The sequence below is a fragment of the Sturnira hondurensis genome, unplaced genomic scaffold, assembly GCF_014824575.4.
Source record: "Sturnira hondurensis isolate 20B ecotype Veracruz unplaced genomic scaffold, ASM1482457v3 Scaffold0007401, whole genome shotgun sequence".
NCBI classification, from domain to species: domain Eukaryota; kingdom Metazoa; phylum Chordata; class Mammalia; order Chiroptera; family Phyllostomidae; genus Sturnira; species Sturnira hondurensis.
Window position 1 is genome coordinate 3,223,738 of NW_028080032.1, and position 22,919 is coordinate 3,246,656.

A 22,919-nucleotide genomic window follows, 5' to 3' on the forward strand; every position below is an offset into this window, starting at 1 on the left:
GGCTAGAGGTCTCAGCATTCAGTACGTTTATGATCACTTTGTCTCCTTGCTTTCAAAATGGGAGCCATGTCTTTACTTGGGCTTGTGTCAGCCTCAGAACCTCTGTTTTCTTATCTCTAGAAACTAAATGCTCAGTCTTCTCCCAGGTGGGAGCTCTGACTATTCTTTATTTAGTCCTGACTAAACAGCTCTTAACCAACCCTCCTTATTTCAGGCCTTACTTACCTCCAAACCCATTTCCATAGAATTCTGGTACTATCAATTTGTGTGACTTCTAAGGTTTTCATAGAATAACTCAGGGTATTTCCCAGCTTTTCATATGGATGATCTATGATTCTCAGCTCTGGTTAGTTATAAAAATGCAGCTCTTTAGCTGTAAACATATAACTGTTGACTCTTATTATCCTCATACTTGCCAGGTTATACCTTTTTTTTTCAGGTTATACCTTTAAAAGTATCTCTTTTAATGCATTTTTTAGTGTGGCTTCAAGAAATACTTTAATTAGATGAATATTTCCCGTTCACCATATGTGTTCTGAAGTTGCATGGTTTTTCTATTATACCATAATGCAGGCGTTTTAGTTGATTGTTATTTTAAAGTGGGATTTTGTGTGCTTTACCTTTGGATCCTAGTATTTTTAGGTAAAATTAAGTAAGAAAGGTTTTTGTTACATGCCTACTTTACCTGATTAGGAAATTATCATGGGTTTCCTGGTTTACTTTTATTTATATATTTATATCTTTCTAATGAAACGTTTGCAGTGACTAACCTCTTACTACAGAGGGCACACCATGGATAATTTGTCGTTAAGGTTTTCCCAGGTCAAGTGTAGCCACTTACAGAGGTAAGTTGAGCTCTCAGGTACTTATCAGGTGGGAAACTGCTCGAACCTCTTCACCTTTCTTGCCGGCCTTACAGACTGCGAGTGTGGAACAGGAATGGTTGTATGTGTAAGGATCTGTCAACACTTGCATTCCTAAGGGAGTCATGGTGGAGTCAAGCCAACCTCTGATTCTGAGTGCTGGTGAGGTGTTCAACTCCCTTCATGGTGGTCATGGGAAGTGTCCCCCATGACCTCATTCCATCAGGGGAAAATATGTCCAGATATGTATTTGTATTCCTTTCTCTAACTGTCTTATAAAAAATTACAATTTGAGTTCATAGAACTGCTGGATACATTATATGATGAAATCTAAAACAATTAAGGACCTCTGAACATAAATTCTAAGGCAGCTGAAATGAATTACATTATTGTATTTGTACTGTTGTAGTTGGCAGTATTTAACAAATGAGATAGTTCCTCCCTTATTATCCCCAAGTCCCTCTCACTCTTCTCCACCACAGGCAGCAACAAAGCATTCTAAATTTGCCTCAGGGTAGGAACGGATGCTTAGAGAAGAACTAAGCGGTTCGTTTTCTGTTTGGTTTTGAGGCCACTTTTCTGTCAAGGCTTCCTTGTCCCCAAGTCTGGGGGACGTCCCAGATGAGTTTAATGTCCTAAAGAGAGAAGCCCATGGCTCTTTTCCTAGGAGATGCCAGAAAGTTGCCAACCTTGCTATTGCCCAGTAACCAGCCACAGCAGGAGCAGAACGGTCTGTAGGGTCTAAACAGATGGACCTGGGCTTGGGGTTTAGAGAGAGCCTTCTTGGTTCACCCTTGACTAGCAAGCATGTGGCTGAACCTGTGGTCCTAAAAAGGGTGATCTACGTCTAAGACCAGAAAGAAATAGGCTGTACTGGGCTACCAACTCGGATAGATGGCCAAATACAAGATTCCTTCTTTGATGACCAGGCATTAGGTAAGGCTCCTAGCACTTAAACACCACCCTGGGTTATTTCAATATAGAAATTAAGATAGAGGACAAAACCATTTATTTCAGGTATGCTCAAATATTAACATGACACAAAGCCTTCCCAAGCCTTTTCTGACCACCCTGTGCAAATAGCAATCCTTCCTGCTGGCACTCACATTACACACTACTTAATATTCTCCATGTCATTCATCACCATCTATCATTCCATATATTTCCTGGTTTGTTACCTTTGGACTCCTGCTACAAGATTGTAAGTTTCACAAAGACAGAGTATCTTATTCTGGGTTTCCCTTGAATCACATCTCGAGACCAGGATTTGGTTTTCAGTTGTTAAAAGGGGGTTACTTGGAATCGCTGGTGGGGAGGAAGGAAGGCAGTCTAATAGTGAATTAGAAAACAAATCGCCACTGTAGGCAACTGAAATTTAATGTCATTGGGGAACCACTAGGAAATGGAGTAAAACTGTATGTGTAGGCTGTCCTATCTAAGAGAGGAAGTTGGAGTATTTATACACCGAGTCCCACTTACCTGCTTCTGGGGTCATTAACTTCCTAGTACTTTGGCCACTATATGTTTGGGAAGAGGGGGCTCCAGGGGCCAAAGAAAGCCTCCAGCAAAGAGATGCAGGTGTTCAGTGGGAAGCCCAGCCCTCAGTCAGAGCTTTTGCCAATTTATTGTTGATCTTCAGAACACAGAACAATGCCTGGCACATAAGTGCTCAATAAATATTAGTTGAAGGAATGATTATTGGGTTCCACAAATATTAACGTTGATGTATTAATACGTATCATAAGTGGTTTTACATATCCTCTTGAACACTAAATCCTTCAAATTAATTTGTATCATAGAGAACTAACAATGGTAATTCTGAGTTCACGGTAAAGGACACTGCAGAGGAAAAATTTAAGATAAAAATATCAGAAAAATGCAAGGACAACTTACAGACCAGAACAAAGGGGCACGGTCTGGCTTTGATTGATGGTACCTTGGTGGTCAACAGATATGCTTAAGAATGATGGGGACAGTGTGGAGAGCTGAGTCCCAACCAAGATTCCTGGAAAATCTGCAAGTTTTATTTCTATTCCCTCTCTCCAACTGGCCCCTGGCAGAAAAACTAATCAAACAGCATTAAATGTCTAAAGCCATCAGAGTAGACCAGGAGAAGGAGACTCATTATTCAGAGTAGGACAAATCAGTCTTTAAACAATAGAAGAGTTGATTGTACTTTATTACATTGCACAGGGCAACTTAACTGCCTCTGTCAGTATTCTCTCATCCTAACATCTTTGCTCAACCCTAACACAATTTCTTTTTACATTCCCAAGTGAGATGTTACTTGAAATAAATCCACAGACCCTCACCTTCTACCCACAAAACTGACTTTTGGTAAGATCAGGAAACACAACTGAAGCTCTTCACTGTACTGAAACTTCCGAACCTGGTGATGAGTCTTCTGCACCATACCCTCTCATGACTCTTTACACAAATTCGGTGATCCAGGGGAGGAAAAAAAACACAGCAGGGCATAGTCAAAAGCCAATGTGTAAATAGAATTCATGGCCCTTTACTCAGGTGTCTCGAAGTCAGGCTCTTTCCTGCTCAAGGTGTGTGTTTTTCACCAGGATGCTTTCCTGGGAAATCACCCCATCATGGCATCCAACCACCCAACAGAAGTGCTCCTGAGCTAGTCCCAAAAGTGGCTGTGAGGCAGCAGCAGCAAAATGCTAAAGAAAAAATAAATAATGCTGTGGAGGTTCAAGGAAAGAAATGTGGCTGGCTGTGTTTCCAAACATAACATTGTGGGGTTTTTTTTGTTTTTTGTTTTTGGTAATGGATTCTGACGTGAAAGAAGATATATGGTATAAGTAGGAGCCGGATAAGAAAAGAAGCAAGGGAGAGAGCCAGCCTTTGAAGAGAGTCATGAATTTAATCAATTTCCAATGTAATGTTTAACAAAAATGTATACATTGCTTGCTATATGCAAATATTAACTTATTTTATCTTTATAGCAACCATGAAGTGGATACTGCTTTTATGCCTATTTTATACATGAGAAATGCAAAGCAAGTAGCTCGCCCAAAGTCACATGGTTTTGTAAGTGGATAAATTGGGTTTTGAACCTAGGTAGGTGAGCTTTATGCTCCACTAACCACTATGTGTAGCATTCACCACGATGCCACCCATCTGCAGGAGACACTACACACAATCTAGTACTAGGAGAAGATAAATAATGATGGGAGGACGAGCTACTTTTATTTGAGAACTGGCAATGTGCCAGGGACAGAAATCCTATGAAAGATGTACTTTTAAACTCACATTTTTAGTTGAACAACTGAGACTTAGAGAGGTAAGCAACTTTTCTGAGATCACAGGTTTACCTTGTGTGGGAGCTCACTCCAAGGCAACAGAAAGAGAGACAGTGGTGACTAGGACTAATAACTTTCCCAGCACTGGACTGGGGAAGGGACATGGATAATGGGAAGGAAAGGGTCTTGTCTCTGTGGCATTTGGCTTCAATCAGGGCATCCTGAATTAGTCCTAAAAATAGTCATGAATGTGACCAGGACGAGTTTTTTCCCATGATCTCCTAATCACACTAAAACGTGCCACTCTAATCTTTCTGTTAAAAGGAGCTGGGCTCAGGCAGGACAAATGACCCATCTGGCAGAGGCGTGAGGATTAGCTCTTTGATTTGGATTTGTCTATCACGGTGTAAAATTCTTTTCCAGATTGAATTCACATTCTAGTCTTTTCAAGTAATTTAAAAGCGTCCTTTAGCATTTTTATTCTCCAACCCATGAATCTAATTTAGGAAGAAAAATAAAACACAACAGAAAATTTGTTGTGTCAGTGTGAGAACAAAAGAAATGCTAACTAGATGTGATGCTGTTTTGCAGGTTTTGCGAAAAAAACATTCAAGTTAGCTTAAAGAAATAAAAATAGCCCCAATACAAGCAAATAACATCTTTCAAAGCACTGAAACCCAGAGACTTCACTGCAAATCCTGCCCTGGAAGACAGATGGCCCATAAACCCACACAGTAACCCCACTGTTGAGACAGGCAAACCAGATGACAAGTGCCAGCTAGCATGGCCACCAGCCTCATTCTGTTGAGCCAAACCAATTAGGCAGGATCTGGCTCTCAAATGTTTGGATGTCCCTAGGATTAGGTGGTTGAGAATCCATTCATCCTCATTCAATCCCCACTCTTAATATAAAGATACCAAAGCTTGCTGCATGCTACTGGTCCAATGGATTACTTAGCACCTTCCAAAGCACTTCCACACTTAGCACTGAGAAGCCATTTCTCTGGATCTTGTCTATTTCTGGTGTTGTAACCCTTATGTAAATTCTGCTAGAACAGCTCAGAGAAAGTAAGTGTAGATGGCTTTAACATCCCATGACTCACTAAAATCTGTGCCCGCTTTCAGAAATTTTCTACTAAAAGTTCCCTCTTCAATTATCTCTGCTTGAACACAAACTTATTCCTATAATATTTGCCAACTAACTGCTTTTGTATGGTATATGAACTTGGCTGATTTCTTCATCTATTTTATCCATTTATTTTTCAATCCTGGAGTCACTATGTTCCATACATGTTCTCATGCATTCTTATTTTAGGTTGAATAGTGCCCAGTATTCTTATTCCATCTTGATCGTTAAGCCTGTTCTATTTACATATAAATATAAGCCCGAGCTACTGTGCAGTAATGGCCACTAAATGGCCATGTGCTCTTCTCAAAAGCCTCTGTGGATTAACCCTCTGCCCATTTATCACAGCTTTCTGTGTCCTGCAGTTTTCCCTGGATTAAGGTGATCTTGTCAGCATGGTTTTGTATGAAAGTTCTGAATAATAACTTTGACTTAGCGTTTTCCCCTTTCAAAATATACTCACACCTGCAATTTATTTACTCCTCATTGTTCTGTTTGGCAGGTAAGACTAAGTTTTATTATATAATGCGACAGATACACATTGACCCCGTGAGGTCAAACAGTCCTTTAAAATTGACATGACTACATAAAAACAGAATCCAGATTAGAACCCTATGTGGGCTTACAGTCTTTCCACTAGATCTGTGTGAGGAATAACTTATCATCAAGGGTTGGAGGTTCTCAGAGAGTACAGAAGCAGATCATTGCATTTTATTAGTGCACTACCACATTGCTCTTTCAGAAAAGACCCTTCCCAATGGTTTCAGACCGTAACACAAAGAAGGCAAAAGTGTTCTTAACTAGAATGTCACGTTCCTTGGTCAAGTTATAGATTGGCTTTTAATGCTAAGGAGTATGACCTTCTCTTTGTTTTCAACTCTTCCAGCATTTAGCATAAAGACAGGTCCAGAATATGGGCTCATTAATGCTTTCTGATAACTACTTAGAACATGTTACCACTTAGTCCCTTAAATGCCACCTGACTCTCATCTGTGCTTCACCCAGCATTTTACTCTGCAGTGTTCCTGAATCACAGCTCAAATGTCACTCTCCTCTTCAAAAGCCTTCACGTCGTCCTCCCTCGCAGAGGGAGGGACTGCGACTGACAGGCTCATGCTAAGAAGAATGGCACCTTTCTATTGTCTAGTTCAAGGGTGGACATAGGCAGTAAGGCTCACATAATGTGGGTTGAGAAAATGAATCAATGAGCCAAGGTTAGCATCAAGGCCTTCACAGCCTTTCAGCCGTACTTCTCAACCAAACTCATGAAGTTACTTGACCAAAAACTCAGCTTCCTCACTGTAAAGTGGGGGTTATAATACAGACTCAAACATTTGTTCTGAGGTTTATACAAGATAATAGGGGGGGGTTATAATACAGACTCAAACATTTGTTCTGAGGTTTATACAAGATAATTAGGTGATAAGACCTTGGAGTGATTCTCGATATTCCCCAGACCCTCGATAAATAAAACATCTTTTTTTCCATGCTTCCTTAGCACATAAAGGACAGTCACTCAATAGATACTGGCTGGATGAAGGAATGGAGGTGTATCACATTCTTTCTTAGTATAGTTATTTGCATATATTCTGTCTGAATTATAGTCTCCTTGAGAATGAAGACTTCATCTTGATTTTGTTACACTTTTTATAGTTCTTAAGTCATGTGGGCAATAGATGTTTGTTGATTAAAATATCCATGTAACTTCATCAGGTGTGTATTAGAATAAAGAAAAGACTTCAGTGAGCACCAGCTACCTTGGAGGACATCTCCTTTGGCATGTTCAAGATTCTTGGAAAAATCCTTTTCACGTGGGCTTCCCGAGTGTGCCCCAGGACTGAGATACAGCCATGCACACTGCTAACCTGCTTGATGACATAACCCTTACTGGGCTGCCTTTCCTTCCTCATTCTCACTTCCTAAATCACCCTACCTCAGATCACCTCTCAAATAAGTGCTTTGTTTGGGATTCTTCTTTCCAGAGAGGGCTTCAGGGGCAACTCAAACAAAGACCAATGGTGACATTAATAGGAAGCACTTTTGACTCATTTCCTTTGTGTTAATGTAGAGTGCTGGGTCAGAAGATTCATTTTGTCAGTCATTCAAATAATGCTATTTTTACTCTGTAGATAACTTTGCTTTTGCGACTGAGTCCTGCAGGTTCCAGTGGTTCAGAATTAAGACAGGCCTCCTAGAATCTCTATAATGAATTAATGAAATTACTGGTCATCCCCAGCTCCCTGACATTATTTCACCCAGTGCCATGGCACACATTTAAGCTTTCCTATTAAGTGCTAAAGTAGAAAGCCACAATTCCCCTCATCCGCCTTCCTTGTGGTCATGTTTGTTTCGTATGAACTTGGTTCTCTCTGCATTTCATCTGTTTCCCTACCAGTTATTTGGCATAAAATCAACTGCTAAGAAAACTGAACTCTAGGTAATGCAGATGTCTGGGGGCCAAATGCCTGTGGCTTTGTGGCCTTTCTTCAGCACAGTGCAACCTGTCCAGCTGTTCCTTCTAACTGAGCCATAGTCCCACCTAACTCTTGCTAAGAAGTGGAAAGGTATACCAGTCAGAGATTATTAACACTATGTTCTTATGGGAGGTTACATCCAGGGAAAAAATAGCCATTGTCTGCTTTGTCCCAGTAGCTCTCAAAGAGAATGGCAAGGCATCTCATAAAGGTACACTCAGATGAAGTGAAGAGGTATTCACAAAACTCAGCAGACTGGGGCAGACTAGGAAACCAAACTCACTTCCCCACCTTTTGGAACTGGCATTTGACTTTGTCTTTACTATTTATAGTTTTCCCGATTAGGTGTTTTATAAACAAGGTCATTTTGGCTGTAAATGGACATGGTTGTGACTTTGAGGCACTGAACAAAGGCTAGAGGAGAAAAGAAAAAAAAACAGGACTCCTGGACCAGGCATTTGCATCTTCTCTTATCACCTCCTGCTTCCTGGGAAAGGAGGAAACACAATCAAGGAAGGGAAAGTAGAGGAAGTTACCAAGTCAACTAATGCTCAATGGGCTCATAATAGCTACCTTGAAAAAACAATTGTTTTTCGTTTTGGCTGTTCTCTCATACTTTGGAGAAATCCATGAACATATGAAAGACAGAATTAAGTGTAGCTTGAAATATTCTCACAGGTGACAATATCATTTTTCTTTGACCTTCCACAGAGGATAGAAAGTCAATATAGGTGTATTTTAAATGGGATATTAATCAATAAAATACTAGAGTGGCTTTTTGGCAGCTCTCTATTAGGATAGTAACTTAATTAGGGCATAAAGAGAATTGCCTACATCATATAATTTCCATCTGTCTTTGTCTATTAGGAAGAAAGTCTATCTCATTTAAATTGACTTTGTTCATTCATTTCAGTTCTTTTATTTCTTACAGGGAATCTATATAAAAATGTCTAAATGGATGCCACCTTAGTTGTGAGGTAGACCTTTAAGCCAGTCAATATTTCCTCCAGACGGGTGATTTCTAAACTGCATCCTGAATCTCTGAAGGTTGTAGCAGAAGTGCCTGCAGAGAATGGGAGGGGCAGGAAAGAAAACAGAAGCCATCCGCTACACTCCAGGCTCCCCTCTATTCAATCAATATAGTGCCCTTAAAGGTTTTTCCTACGTACTGGCCTTTTTTTGGGTGAGATTTTGTTAGAAGAAACAAAAGGATGCTGTGTCAAGAACAAGTCTGACTACAAAATAGACAGGAGGATGTTAAGAATAGAATAGGAGATGGAGAAGCCAAAGAACTTAAATGCATGACCCATGGACATGAACTAGGGGTGGGTATTGCTGGAGGGAAAGGGGTGCTGGGCAGAGGGGGCAAAGAAGGAAAATTGGGACAACTGTAATAACATAATTGATGTGAATAAATCAATAATCGGTTTAAAAAAAAAGAAAAAAACATGTCTGAAAACCACCACCATGGATACCGATTGCTAACTTCTAAGGAGCCGGCCTTGCATCTCTTTTCTCAGCAAGTCCCGAAGGAGAGACCCAAGAAAAGGCCTGGATACAGAAAATATGATCCTATTCTCAACATTGGTACTTCCTTAGCTGCCTCTTCTATGTCCTGAGAAAATGGGCTACATGGCTAAGTCCTTTGTGAACTGGAGATCCTATTATTTCAAGCCACTGGCCAGGGCTTCATGACTGCTAACAGCTAAGGCAGTTATGTGACAGTTGGGAAGAGAGGAGCCCTGGGCAGAGGCCCTTTGAATTTGTTTCCTCAATGCTCAGCTACTCTGACCTGACCCACCTTTCACTTTGATTCTGTTATGGACATATATAAAAGAGTGGTTGTCTTAGTTTGGTTCTTCTGAAAGTAGGTTTTGAGTAGAGCTGTTTATTTAGGAGGTAACCCCCCAAAATAACTGTAAGGGAGTGGAAAAATGGGAAGAGAAGGAAAGAGCTAATAAAGTAAACAGGGTCAATTACCATATTTTGTTGTGTATAATGTGCCATTTTTGCCCAAATTCTTGAGAGAAAAACAAGGATGCACATTATACATGGGTAGTACTGATTCCCTATCTATGTAAAAGTTTTTAATTTTTTTTTAAATTAACTGCCTTAATTTTTAATTAAGGCAGTTAATTCCTTATATGGTGAGAGTCATGTGACCTGATCTGTCCAATTATTACATTCCATCCTCTGGTCTAGTGATCCTCGTTGTGACTAGTCCAAACTCAGGTTTCTGGCAGGTTTGATGGAAACATGGGTCGGCATAATTTCTGCAGAGACCGAGAGACCTGGAGCTTCTGGTAGCTGGCCTGTCACTTAGGAGATACTGCCCAAGAATTACAGTCAGTACTGAGAGCACAAAAAACGATTCTTGATGACATCTTTGTGCCCCTGGCTGTGGTCATGCCTGAAGTCATTAACACTTTGCTTCTGTTCACCAGTAAATTCCTTTCTGTGCTTCAGTTTGAGTTAAGCTTCTATCATTTTTCAACTGAAGTTGTGCCTAACACAGATCGTGAGATTCCCAAGTTCAATGCTCTTTCTAGAACATTCTAGGTGCTCCTTGCTGTTGACAGCAATGATACATCAGTATTTTAAAATGAAACAACAGTGAAAATACAGTAGGGTTATATTTACTGATGCACTGATGCAATCATTATTAGCGTAAGTCTATTTGAAGCGAAAATGCTTGCTGTATCCAAACTTCCATTTGCTTAGATGAAAACTATATTGCTTTGCTATTATTAGTATCGAGTTCATTTCAACTATTATACTATTTATGCAGTGAGTACTGATCTAAAACATTATACAGTTAATTTTTATGATTCAATTCAACAACGTGGGGAAGCTTTCGTGTAGTACACCTTATAAAATTTTAACAGGAAGAACTAACAATAAAAAAGAAATGTAGCTTGAACATCTGCTAATATTATGATCTGTTATAATAATTCGGTTGTTTAACAATACTCATAAACACCTGTTCTTCAAAGGAAAATAAAAGTATGAACAAACCCAAATATTTTCTTCTGGTTTAGTAGTTTATCTGAGCAGAATTTGACCTTCGGTTACAGGTCCGTGAGTTGAATCTAGAGGCCTATGTTCTGTTACCAAAGGCCCCCATGTAGCCATTTTATTTTTCATGCTAATTCTACCCACTGGCTTTCTTCTGAAGACTCGCAGTAAGTATAAAAATGACTGCTCAGGAAATGTTAGTCCAAACTCTGACATTCATGACCTGTGTGTTTGGAAGAGGCATGGTCACCGAGCATTCCACATTGGGCACATTCAGGTCTGCAGGGCCAATGGCATGACAAGGAAGACACATTCACTGACCTGTGACCACAGCTTTTTTCAATGTGTGGTTTTAAATTGTAAAAAAGTAAAAATAAATAAACCAAACTCTTTCTAGAATAGTATTTTCTGCAACAAGATTCAAAACCTTTCTTGTGGAACCCAAATATGTGAACATCTGGCCCCCGCTGCATCAGAGACTACACATAAATCCTCTTATTATTTATAACCAACATATACATCTCCAGAAATGAAAATTCTGTTGTGGAAATGTGGCCAATATGCTAATGACAGAAAGTTCATGAAGCATCAAAGTCCATCATCTCTCTTCCTGTACTCATTTCATACTTTCATGAGGTACAACTTTGCTACTTTAAAAAAAAAACTACGTACATATTTGTTTTTAGAGAGAGGGAGACTTGAAACATTGATGTAAGGAAGAAACATCAATCTCTTGCCTCTTGCTCACATCCTGATGGGGACCCATACAGGCGATTTATGCTCTGCGGTATGATGCCAAAACAACTGAGCCATGGTGGTCAGGGCCATGAAGTTTACTTTTAGTCAGTTAACTTATGGTCATCTTTATCATTTAGGCTTTTGGCCATACTGAAAGTTTTCATTTTATTTTACACTACCTTTCATATAAAACATAGAATGCATATAAAAACTAATTAAGTCAACTTTGTGTATTATTTACTTGTTTAACACCTACTTTAAAATATGTTTCTTGATATCAGAGGTTATATGTACACTTAAATTACTTAAGTATCTTAAGTTAACTTAAGATATATATATACACACGCACACAATGTATGTTATTCTTAGTATTTTATCAAATATAGGCAATATGAAAGTATCTTTTTCAGGTGAATGAGACTGATTTTGTGTTTCAATTGATTAATGCTTGGGTACATTTGAAGAACTAGTCAAAATTAAAGCAGAAAAGAAAAAATTATAATGTAATATTAAACTTCCCAACTTACTTTCTTATGTGCTTATTGATCAAAATATATTAACCAGTTGACTGAAAGTTAAAAACTCTGCTTTCTTTTTAAAAATATATTTTATTGATTATGCTATTACAATTGTCCCAATTTTTTTCTTCTTTGCACCTCTCTACCAGTATCCCCATTCCCTCCAGCGATCCCCCAGTAGCTGATGTCCATGGGTCACACACATAAGTTCTTTGGCTACTCCATTACCTATACTGTTCCTATCATCCCCCTTTCTATGTACCTATCAATTTGTGCTTCTTAATCTTTGCACCTTCCCCTCCCATTTTCCCTCTTTCCCCTGACAACTGATAACTGTTCAAATGACCTCCATATCTATGATTCTCTTCCTGTTCTGCTTATTTGCAAATTTTGTTATTGGTCTCCAATTATTAATAGTTGAGTTTATTATCACTTTAATGTCTGTCACTTTGATCTTCTTCTTTTTCTTATATAATTCTCTTTATTATTTCATATTCTAATGGCTTTTTGATGATGAACTCCCTTAGTTTTACCTTTTCTGGGAACCACTTTTTCTGCCCTTCTATTCTAAATCATAGCTTTGCTGGATAGAGTAATATAGTTGTAGGTCCTTGCTTTTCATCACTTTGAATACTTCTTGCCTGCAAAATTTCTCCTGAGAAATCAGCTGACAGTCTTATGGCAAAGCCTGTGTAGGGAAATTCTTTGCTTTTCTCTTGCTGCTTTTAAGATTTTCTCTTTATCTTTAACCTTTGGTATTTTAAGTATGATGTGTCTTGGTGTGGTTCTCTCTGCATCCATCTTATTTGGGACTCTCTGTGCTTCCTGGACTTGTATGTCTATTTCCTTTACCAAATTAGGGAAGTTTTCTTTCATTATCTTTTAAAATAAGTTTTAAATTTCTTGCTCTTCTTCTTCTCCTCCTGTCACCCCTATGATTCAGATGTTGGTTTCTAAGCTTTTCTTCATTTTTTTTGAATTCTTGCTTCTTCATTCTGTTCTGTTTAAATGTTTATTTCTTCCTCCTGCTCCAAATCATTGATTTAAGTTCCGGTTTCTTCCCTTCCCTGTTGGTTCCCTATATATTTTTCTTTATTTCACTTAATGCAATTCTTATTTCTGCCTAGGTTTTTTTTATGCCATTGAAGTACCCAAAGAGTTCCTGTAGCATCCTGATAATCAGTATTTTGAACTGTGCATCTGATAGGTTTCTTATCTCCATTTCACTTAGCTCTTTTTCTAGAATTTTGTTCTCTTCTTTCACTTGGGCCAGATTTCTTTGTTTCTTCATTTTGGCAACTTCCTTGTGTTTGTTTCTATGTATTGGGCAGAGCTGCTTTGACTCCCTGTCTTAGTGCACCTATTAAGTTGTATGGGGAAGAGCCTTAGGTAATCGCTCAGGCAGGGCAACCCATAACACCGCTCTGTTGCTGTATGTGGGGGAAAACCTGCAGAGGGGACAATGTTGCTGCCTGACATCTGGAGTTTTGCCTGTCTCTCCACTCGCACTTCTGGAAGAAGCTGTCTCTCCATTTGCACTTCTCTTTCTCCCTATGTGCCACTGGGGTCCTTCCAGCTGTGGCCCTGATGCTGAATCCCAGAAGGGGTATGTCTTCCTGGTTCCTAAGTCCATTTCAAGCCTTTTAAGAGGGCACAGTTCCTTATGCTGCCCTAATCCCCCCTGGTTTTTACAGCCAGAAGTTATGGGGACTTATTTTCCTGGTGTTGGGACCTTGGGCTGGGTGGTCTAGACTAAGGCTGGGATCTCTCCTTCTGAAGTATCCCTCCCATTTTCTATCCACCACATGTGGATGTTGGACCTCCCATTCCTGTCTCTGCACCTCTTTGCATCACTCTGAGTCTCCACACCTCCTCTATGCCTCTCTGCATCACTCTGAGTCTCTACGCCTCTCCATGTCTCTCTGCATCTCCACCCCTTCTTCTAACCTCGATGAATGTAGCTTCTTTTTTTTTTTTTTTACTATTTTTTCATTATATGAATATGGCTTCTTCAAATCCTTGGTTGTTGGACTTCCACACAGCTCAGTTTTATGACAATTCTGGGTGAAATTTGTTTTGTAATCTAGTTCTATTTTTTTTTTTTTTTGCTATAGTTGTGTGTGGAAGCAAGGCATGCTCACCTTCATCTTGACGGGAAGTCAAAAACCATGCTTTCTTGAAGAATACCTTGCTATTATACTTTAGGTAAATATTTTGACCTCAAAGCCTTGGTTTATTTCTTTGGCGAAATGTTAATGTACATTTTAAAAGTCACATAATAAAAGAGAGCTAATTTCCTTGCTCATCAGTCACCATATTGAAGTCAAATAATACTTCCTATAATTGTACCTTTTTGGATTTAAGAAGACACAAAATAAGTTCCTGAAAAGATCTCAAAGTCAAATTGCAATATCAAATTAAAAATACATTTTTATTTTTGGAAAAAAAACATTTCAAACTCTTAGCTCCTAAAGAATTAATTTCTAAACCAATAATTTCTTATTCCTACAAATAAGGATTTCAAAACCATTAGCCTATTCACTGTGAAATAATAGTCAACAAAATAAATCTTCTCTAATCTTCTTTGTCCACATAAAAAGAGCCAAAGCAGCAAAATGACCTGGTGTGAAAGAGCTCAAGTTAATTGTTTCATTCTAGTTTTTTGGTGGAGAACTAAATTCTGTGATTTAAAAAATCATAACAAAGTCCACATGGAAGCTTCATTAGGAATCCTACTAAGTTTTAGAAAATCAGTGTTGCTACTTTAAATATACCTGAATTTTGTGTACCTGTCATGATTATGGAATTCTTGCCTGGCACAGCTATAAGATGGCATGAAATATTCTTGAAAATGCTACTATATATCATCTTAATTTTTATTGGATCAAAATCTATTCTTCCAGGATTCACCTTTTTCAATAATGTATTGTAATTATTTTCTTTGTACCCTCTGCTTTTCCAAGTCATCCAAACTGATGTATGGAGGCCTCATATGCCACCTGGAGCATGAAGCAGTGTGGTGTGGAGGAGGAGCAGAAGGCAGAGTTTAGGTTCTGAAGTGCCTTATTGGTTTCACAAAAGCTTTTTGTTTTTCTTGTGTCAAAAGCTAACCATTTGTTATACGTCTTGTTTTATCTGTTACAAAGCGGTTACTTTTGGTGAAGTTTGGATTTCAGAAAGGAACTCTTAGCTATTTTGGGGGAAATCTATAAGGAGTTGTTCTCTGCTGAATGACACGGAGGAAAGTCACCTTTGTGGCACTAGGAAAAAGAGGGCATCACATCTCAGTGCAACTAGAGGGGCAGGCCTGGCAACGCCCACATTTACTGTTGGGTCAGTTGTTTCCTTTGACTGACCCCGGCAGCAATAAGAATGATGACAGCAACCTAAGCAAAGGACTCCACCAAGGAAATAAACACTAAAAAATGTGATCTATAAATTCCAAACTGATAATCTGTAGGACAAAATTAATTATGATTTTAATTTATACTGAATACTTTATTTTTCATTTAGAGGACCAGTTCCAGAATAAATACAATGTGCTGAGAAACTTTTAAATATACTTTTATGATAACCATTCTTATTAATTCTCAGCCTACCAGAGCTATTTCTGTTACTTATACATTGCCTGCATATTAACATTGGTTAATTGTACTTTATTTCTCTCCCTATGGAATATCCAGGCAATTTGCAATAGCATCAGTGATAAGACATCAATTTTTGCAGTGAAGGTGTCTCAGTCCAGGTGAGGCTTGGTCCTAGTGGTAAAGAAATAGCTGAAGATCCTTTTCAGGGATGATGATGCTACATATCATTGAAAAGTCTTGGCATTCAACTCATCGTGATCTCATTTTAGCAACTCATTTCTCCCAAATTAAAACATAAATTTTTAAATAATTTCCAGGCAACTTAAAGGTGTCTTTCAGATATCAATTTCCAGACTCATTATTTTTTTCTAAAAACACTAATTTTTTAATGTAAGAAGTCAAATTTTTATAATATTTTATCAAGTGGAAAAGTTTGTCAATAACATAAACTAGAATAATATAAAGATCTAATCTTTTCAGTTTTAGGGATTTAGAAAAATCTGTGGATCACTTCTTAGAAATCTTAAAACAGACCCCAAAGAGCAACTTGTAAATTTTAAAAAATACATTACATGTATGCATATATGTAACAACACAAATCACATGTCAAAGTAAAAAATCTACTTTTTTTATCCTCACCTGAGGATATGTTTTTATTGATTTCTCTGAGAGAGAGAGAGATAGAGAGAGAAAGATGGAGAAATAAACATCAATGTGAGAGAGAAACATCTGTACCCCAACTGGGGATCGAACCTACAGCCTAGGTAGGTGCCCTGACCAGGTATTGAAACTGCAAACTTTTGGTATATGAGACAATGCTCCAACCAACTGAGCCACCCAGCCAGGGTGAAAAAAAGTCTACTTTGGATTGAACAGCCAGTGACTTAAGACAGAAAAGAAAGCAGGCAAACAAATGCGGGAGACTGACCAGTGCGTGACACATTCACAGTTAGAAATCAGAGCTTCCTTATGGTGCCAGACAGAGCGGACTGACCTTTTTTGGCGAGGCTACTGTTGGGTTCATACTTCTCAATCAATACTTGGACTTGCTCTTGCTTTAAAGGTGGGTAAAGTATTTCATTTAGCCGGGGATCTCGCTGCTTAAGATTGATAAAATCCATCATCTGATCAACGGTAAGGTATGGTTTGCTTTTGGCACCACTAAACACAATTCAAAACCATAAATTAGAATATTTTCCACCAAGTCTCATCCACATATTTGCATTTAGCTACAGAGAGATCAAATCCTGCCATACCTGGTAAAAGCATATTTTACTGAAATGCCTATCTTGCCCGGAGAACACTGTACTGCTTGGCTGCAACTGCTACATCTCTATAAGCTACAAATACCTTTTGCAATCAGTGCCACGAAGTCCCAATGCTCTCCAAAAATACTAAATGCATAAGAAAATCCACAGTAGAAAAATATTCATCACTCTAACTTCAACACAGATGTATGCACTGCTTTTGATTACGATACTAAACTTCTGGATTAGCCATCAAATTCTCATATCTGATTAATTGCTTAGAAGATGTAATTATTACTTATCACTAAAAAAGTCAACAGTGTGTGTAAGTACATTTTTCTTTTCATTACATTTGCATTTCAGCCAGGAGTCTATAGTTCTTCTTTAAAATTTGATTCAAGCTTCACATTTTAATCTTGTTGACAGCCCAAAGTCAAGTTCTATGGTACACATATTGCATGTGTTCAATAAATAGATGATGGCAATGAACATTAGCAAGTGAATATATCCAATGTGATTCTCAGCAGCACCATCTGCTTATCTTCGATATGAAGAAATCCTCATTTTATTTATTAACTTTGGATTATCTGTTATCATGTAGATTTCAGTATATCAAAAAAGTAAATTGTCATTTCCCCACATTTGCCTTAGTGCTTTGGTTTGTTTCTTATTTTGTTCATTCATTAAAGAAAACAATGCCTACATAATTTCTAACATAAAAGCAAGTAATTTTCAGCTGGGAGGGTTTTTCATGATCCGAACTTCTCACTTCACTAATGTGATTCAGAGGGGTAACATGGCTAGTTCCCAATTCAGAGTTCTTTCTGCAAAATGAGTCAGTCCCCACCAAGCCGCCTCTGTTCTAGCCATAGTCTTCAAATCACGCTGAGCCCCTGAGAACACTGAAACAGCTACACCCAGCAACAAATCATAGCAAACTTGCACTCTGTAAAAGCACTGATCACACCTTAGGGGTGGGGATGCATGACTGTCTCCAACAATTACACAGTAGCACTGCTATTAGCTATAGTGGACAAGAAGTTCTTCCTCTCCCTCCACTGCTCAAAACCCTGCCCTAGCCAGCCTGAGCACTCTTGAAGCTGGAGAAAAGGGGGTTAAAATATATCCTCTTACAATTCAGAAAAGATGTTATCAATTTCAGGTCGAGGGCAAAGGTTGTTCAGGAAAACTCTGTACACTTCTGGAGTGAAATCTTCTTGAGGTACTGAATCATTCTGAGAAATAAAACAACAGGGTCAGTAAATGTCTTTTCTTTCCTATCTTCCTCCCTTCCTGTTTTCCTCTGTTCCTTTCCTCCCTCCCTCCTTCCTTCCTGTTTTCTTCTACAGGGTCAGGGTAAACACTCAGAAGACATGCATGAGGCTAGCTGTGGGGTTGATTCGATCACTGACTTTGAGATATTAAAAGCCTTATTTTCTGTTGCTTTTTCATTATAATTTAAGTGTAAGAGTTTTCTCCTAAAGAGATGTTAAGGCAACTTCTTTTTCTATTTTTAAAAAGATTTTATTTATTTACTTTTAGAGAAAGAAGAAGGGAAGGAGACAGAGAGAGAGAGAGAGAGAGAGAAACATTGTGTGAGAGAGAAACAGTTGCATCTCACACACCCCCAACTGGTGACCGAGCTGCAACTTAGGCACGTGTCCTGGCTGGGGTTTGAACCAGTGACTTTTTGGTTCACAGGCCAGTGCTCAATCCACTGAGCCACACCAGTCAGGGCAAGGCAATTTCTTAAGTACATGTCTAAAGTAAAGTTAGATCTAGTAAAAACAGGGTCTCTATAACATATTTTTAATTTGCTTTTTGTTTTGGTTTTAATCTTTATTGTGATAAAATACACATAATATAAAATTTACCATTTGAACCATTTTTAAGTGATCAGTGGCACGAAGAACATTCACACTGGTTTAAGAAAATGTCAAGAACCTAGAGATAGACATTTTCAAAATGAAAAGATAAGTTTCAATTTTGCATCTTCTTTTCCCAAACAAGGTTCTTCCTGGTTTAAGTAATCTGATAAGTTGTAAAACAGTTTTCATGAGACAGGAATCATTATTTCTCAGTGACTCCTCCTGGTTCTATTGTTTGTGAAGCAAATCACTGACATAAAAAGTCATTTTTGTGACTTATTTTGCTGTGTAGTTGGGCTGCCATGGAAACCGGAAGCATGTATTCAAGCCTTTGTTAACAGGAAGGATGTTCTTTATGCCGTTTTCCTATTTCAGGTATGTGTTTATATAGTATTTTTATTTTCAAGCCCTTAAACCAAAGAAAACATCCTTCCTTCTAACATATTCATAGGTTTTGAAATGTACTTTTATAGAAGTTTCTAAAAATTATTGTCTGAAGTTGTACACTCCTTGCTAACAGATAAGAAAACTTAGCTCACCACTTAGCTCAATGCCATATTTGCGGAATGAGCAAACAAAATAATATTTTCTTAACTAAATCCATTTATGGAGAAGGAAAATCTATTTTGCAAAATAGAATTTTGAGCCAACCAAACAGCACATTTATCATTATACATAGCAAGATGCATTATGCTATTAAGCTTAGTTACCTGGACACCAGTTTTGAAGTTATTAGCACAAGCGACCAAATCCAAGAGCAGTGACAATTTCCCATGAATTATTTTGTTGGTGTTTTGCCACTCATAAAATGGAGTCAAGTACAACCTGTAAAACTGGTTTCCAAAATTCCATTTGATTCACAAGATGGAAGAAATCCTTTGCCTAGAAGATATACGTTTTTCGCTTGTCATCCTTTCTGTGACCTAGACACCCACATCTCCTTAGTTAGCTTTTTAGATAGCTGGAAGTGACCCTCTCAACTCTACTTTTGGCTGAGAGACACAGAGAAGAGAAAGACTTGAAAATCAATAGTAGAGACATACTCACTAGCTTTGTTAGACAACTCAAGCATCCAGTGTTACTGGATTCTATAAACTCCGTGTGTGCCCGTCCATTCTCCGTACTATTTAGGTACTATTTAGAGCTCGCCCCCCTCACCAGCTCAACCTTACCCATCACACACATAAATGGATTTTATCTAAGGACATCAGTCATTGTTTTCCTTCCCTTCTTACCCTCCCTTTTTTCCTCCCTTCTTGTTAAAATCTCTTCCTCTGGGAGCCTTCCCTTCCACTCAGAGAGGGTTTTGTCTTCCATCTGTGCTACCATCACACCTTGCTTGTCTCAGGTTTCAACACTCATTTAATTGGATTCTGTTCCCAGCTGTGGGATTCTATTACTTGCCAGCCTACAGATCTACACAAGCGGGGACCTGTGTTTTGTTTGTTAACTGCTCTCTCTCTAGTGTGTAACACACAGCAGATGCACAGTAAATATTCACTAAACGAATGAGTGCAGTTTATGAGAAAGGTGGAAGTTGATAGCAAGGACTCCTGTGTTATATGTTTCCCTTAAATATTAGATTCAGCTACAGTCATTTACATAAGATTGCAGACACATAACCTCATATAACAATACGCTTTAGTAAGATCTAACCATTGCTTATTTACCAACTATGAATTAGGACTTCCTATCAAGGGGCCAATTTAATGAGATAATCTGAAATAAACACACTTTATTATCATTACCAGTTGGCTGCTAACCCATAGAAAAAGGAAAATATTTCAATATAGCTGATTTTCCTCATCTCATTTTTCTTTTGCCCAGCTTGACTGATGAGGACAACCTAAAGCCTTTGGAATTAATGGGTGAAAATATTTTGAAAAAATAAGTTACAATGAGCATCATTGAAAGCTCAAGTGAAAGAGTATAGGAGAGATACGTAGGAAAAAGTTAGGAAGGATTCTATCTAATCCTTACATTTTAAGCACAAAAAGCTGAAAATCACAAAGCTTATTCACATATTTCCCTGCCCTGGATCTTATGATATAGTGACACAAATTCATTTTGTCCTGTTTGAGCAGAGGAAGCCCAAGGGCCCATACTCTAAAGATCACATCTATTGTTTAAATGTTTTTCCGTGGACCCTTTCCGACCACACCATCTGGAGAAGACACATACTTTTTTTGTGTCCACAATCGACCTTTATATACCTTAATTACAGCATCGATCACATCTTTCCCTTCATTTTTTTATATTTCTAATATTCTACTAGACCAGGCTTTTGAGTGAAGGGACTACATCTGTTTAATTCTTTTGTGTCCCCAGCACGATGCCTGGCATGTAACAGACACCCAATCAATGTTGTTGGAGAAACCCAGGCAATGGGACGAAACCTTAGGTCCTCTGCCCGTAGCCCAGGAGCTGGCCCACCCCTTCCCGCCTCCCATGTGAAAACCGATGGTCCATGACTATTTGTTGCTATTATCAGAACTTTTTGGAGGGAAAATGAAGAAGGTCAACATAGCTTGGATCAGGCACATTTATTTCAAAAACTACAAAGTACTGGAAAACTTTAAAAGTGGAGTTGATTCAGTCCCTCTCTTGTATACAAAGAATCTCAAAAGGGGAAATATATTTTTTAAAGTCTTGCTGGTAGTACTGCTGGCATCTGTATTTCCATATTCCACATATGGTTATGGCATATCCACATGCCAAGTCAAAAAATAATGATGAGAAAAAACCCACATCTCTAAGAAAAATGCTCAGAAGATAATAGCAATGAAGCATATGGAGCTGTACTTGACTGTTTTCATCTAATCTCAAGTCAACTCTATTGGCAAGGTTAGTGTCCGACCCTTACAGATATGAGCATTAACAGCTGAGCGGTTACAAAACTTGTCTAAGGTCCTTGGTGATATTGGAAAGGAGAGGTGGTATGTTTGAATCCAGGTCACTTGATTCCATAACACACTGTGAACCAGCAAACTAAATGGTCACATCAGTTTTTAGGTGTGGTTTCGATTTTCCTCCTACACGTTTCCAGATTAAAGAATAACTCTATGACAAACAGGTATTTAACATTCAAGAAAATATTATTGAAATGTATTAATTTGTTACAGCAGACTCTAATAAATCAAGAGTTTACATACAGATTTTATCTTAATAAAACAATGGATTATTTCTCAGCAAATTCAGAGTTCCAAAATATTCATACCATTTTTGATCTAAAGGTATAGGTCAAAAGTTGAATAAGCCATAGAGCACATAAAATAATTGCAAGTAAACTACTCATAATAAGCCTCTTAATGTGGTTTTAAAATGGAATTTTGATATTAGTAATTTTAAGAATCATAGCTACGGAAATGATTATAGAAATAAAAATGATTTTTATTTATATTTGGAATGTAAGACACAGGAGAAAGACAAATCTTAGTTATTTTGTGAGAATTTTTTATTAGTTTTATTCATAGTATTCCTTAGTAAAATTTAAAGTATCCTTTTAATCCAAAAATGCTATTTCCATAGGTATTACATATATATTCATAACTCCAGTAAAAGAAACACACGGATTTATTCCTTATCTTCTTCATTATAATGCGAACACATATACCAGTGCTGTGCCAAGGCTACAATACAATTCCAAATGTCACTGAGCTCTTTTCAAGTTAATAAGTCTTAAATCAAAGGTAATTTGGTGTAAGTAAACTATTTTCAGTGCTCAGAAACTTTGTGGGTAAAGTGGTAATTTTCTGAGTATGCAAAGGTCTTCAAAGGTTTCGCTGGAAAATGCGTTTAGATTATTAATAGAAGGGCGGTAATTGCTTTGTCTCTCTTTTTAGATACAGTACTGCTTATTAACAATTAAAGTAACTTGGACAAGCAACTGTAATCTCTAAAGGGGTACCCTCTAAAGGAATGTGTTATTCCAGTGGATCATGTTGGCCGGGACACAAGTTCAAGTGCATTAATTATCCCTAACAATGTGAACAAAGATAATATTTTTAAAATCTCAACAGGATATCCACTGTGTTTCTGGTAATGTATCTATTTACAGAACACAATTAAATCTAGTTTGAATGGCCTCTGGCTATGAAACAGGGCTCCTGATATACAGTACTATCTACCATTTATATAACCTTTTCTTCTGTGTAGTATTTAAAATACCTCTTGTCAGTATGTCCATTTTTTTTGCTAATTAATGGATATTTTCTAGAGTCACTGTT

At 38.0% G+C, this 22,919-nt stretch overlaps 1 protein-coding gene across 3 annotated transcripts in view; it reads right to left on the reverse strand.

The window, feature by feature from the left end:
- Positions 1–22,919, reverse strand: part of PLCB1 (phospholipase C beta 1) — a 665,285-nt gene that overhangs the window by 186,570 nt on the left and 455,796 nt on the right. For all 3 annotated transcript variants that reach the window (XM_037051663.1, XM_037051665.1, XM_037051666.1), the window contains exons 8-9: positions 17,960–18,060; positions 16,573–16,739 (exon numbers count right to left, since the gene is read on the reverse strand). In XM_037051663.1, coding sequence (XP_036907558.1) covers positions 16,573–16,739; positions 17,960–18,060 — 268 coding nt within the window. The remainder of the gene's footprint in view (positions 1–16,572; positions 16,740–17,959; positions 18,061–22,919) is intronic.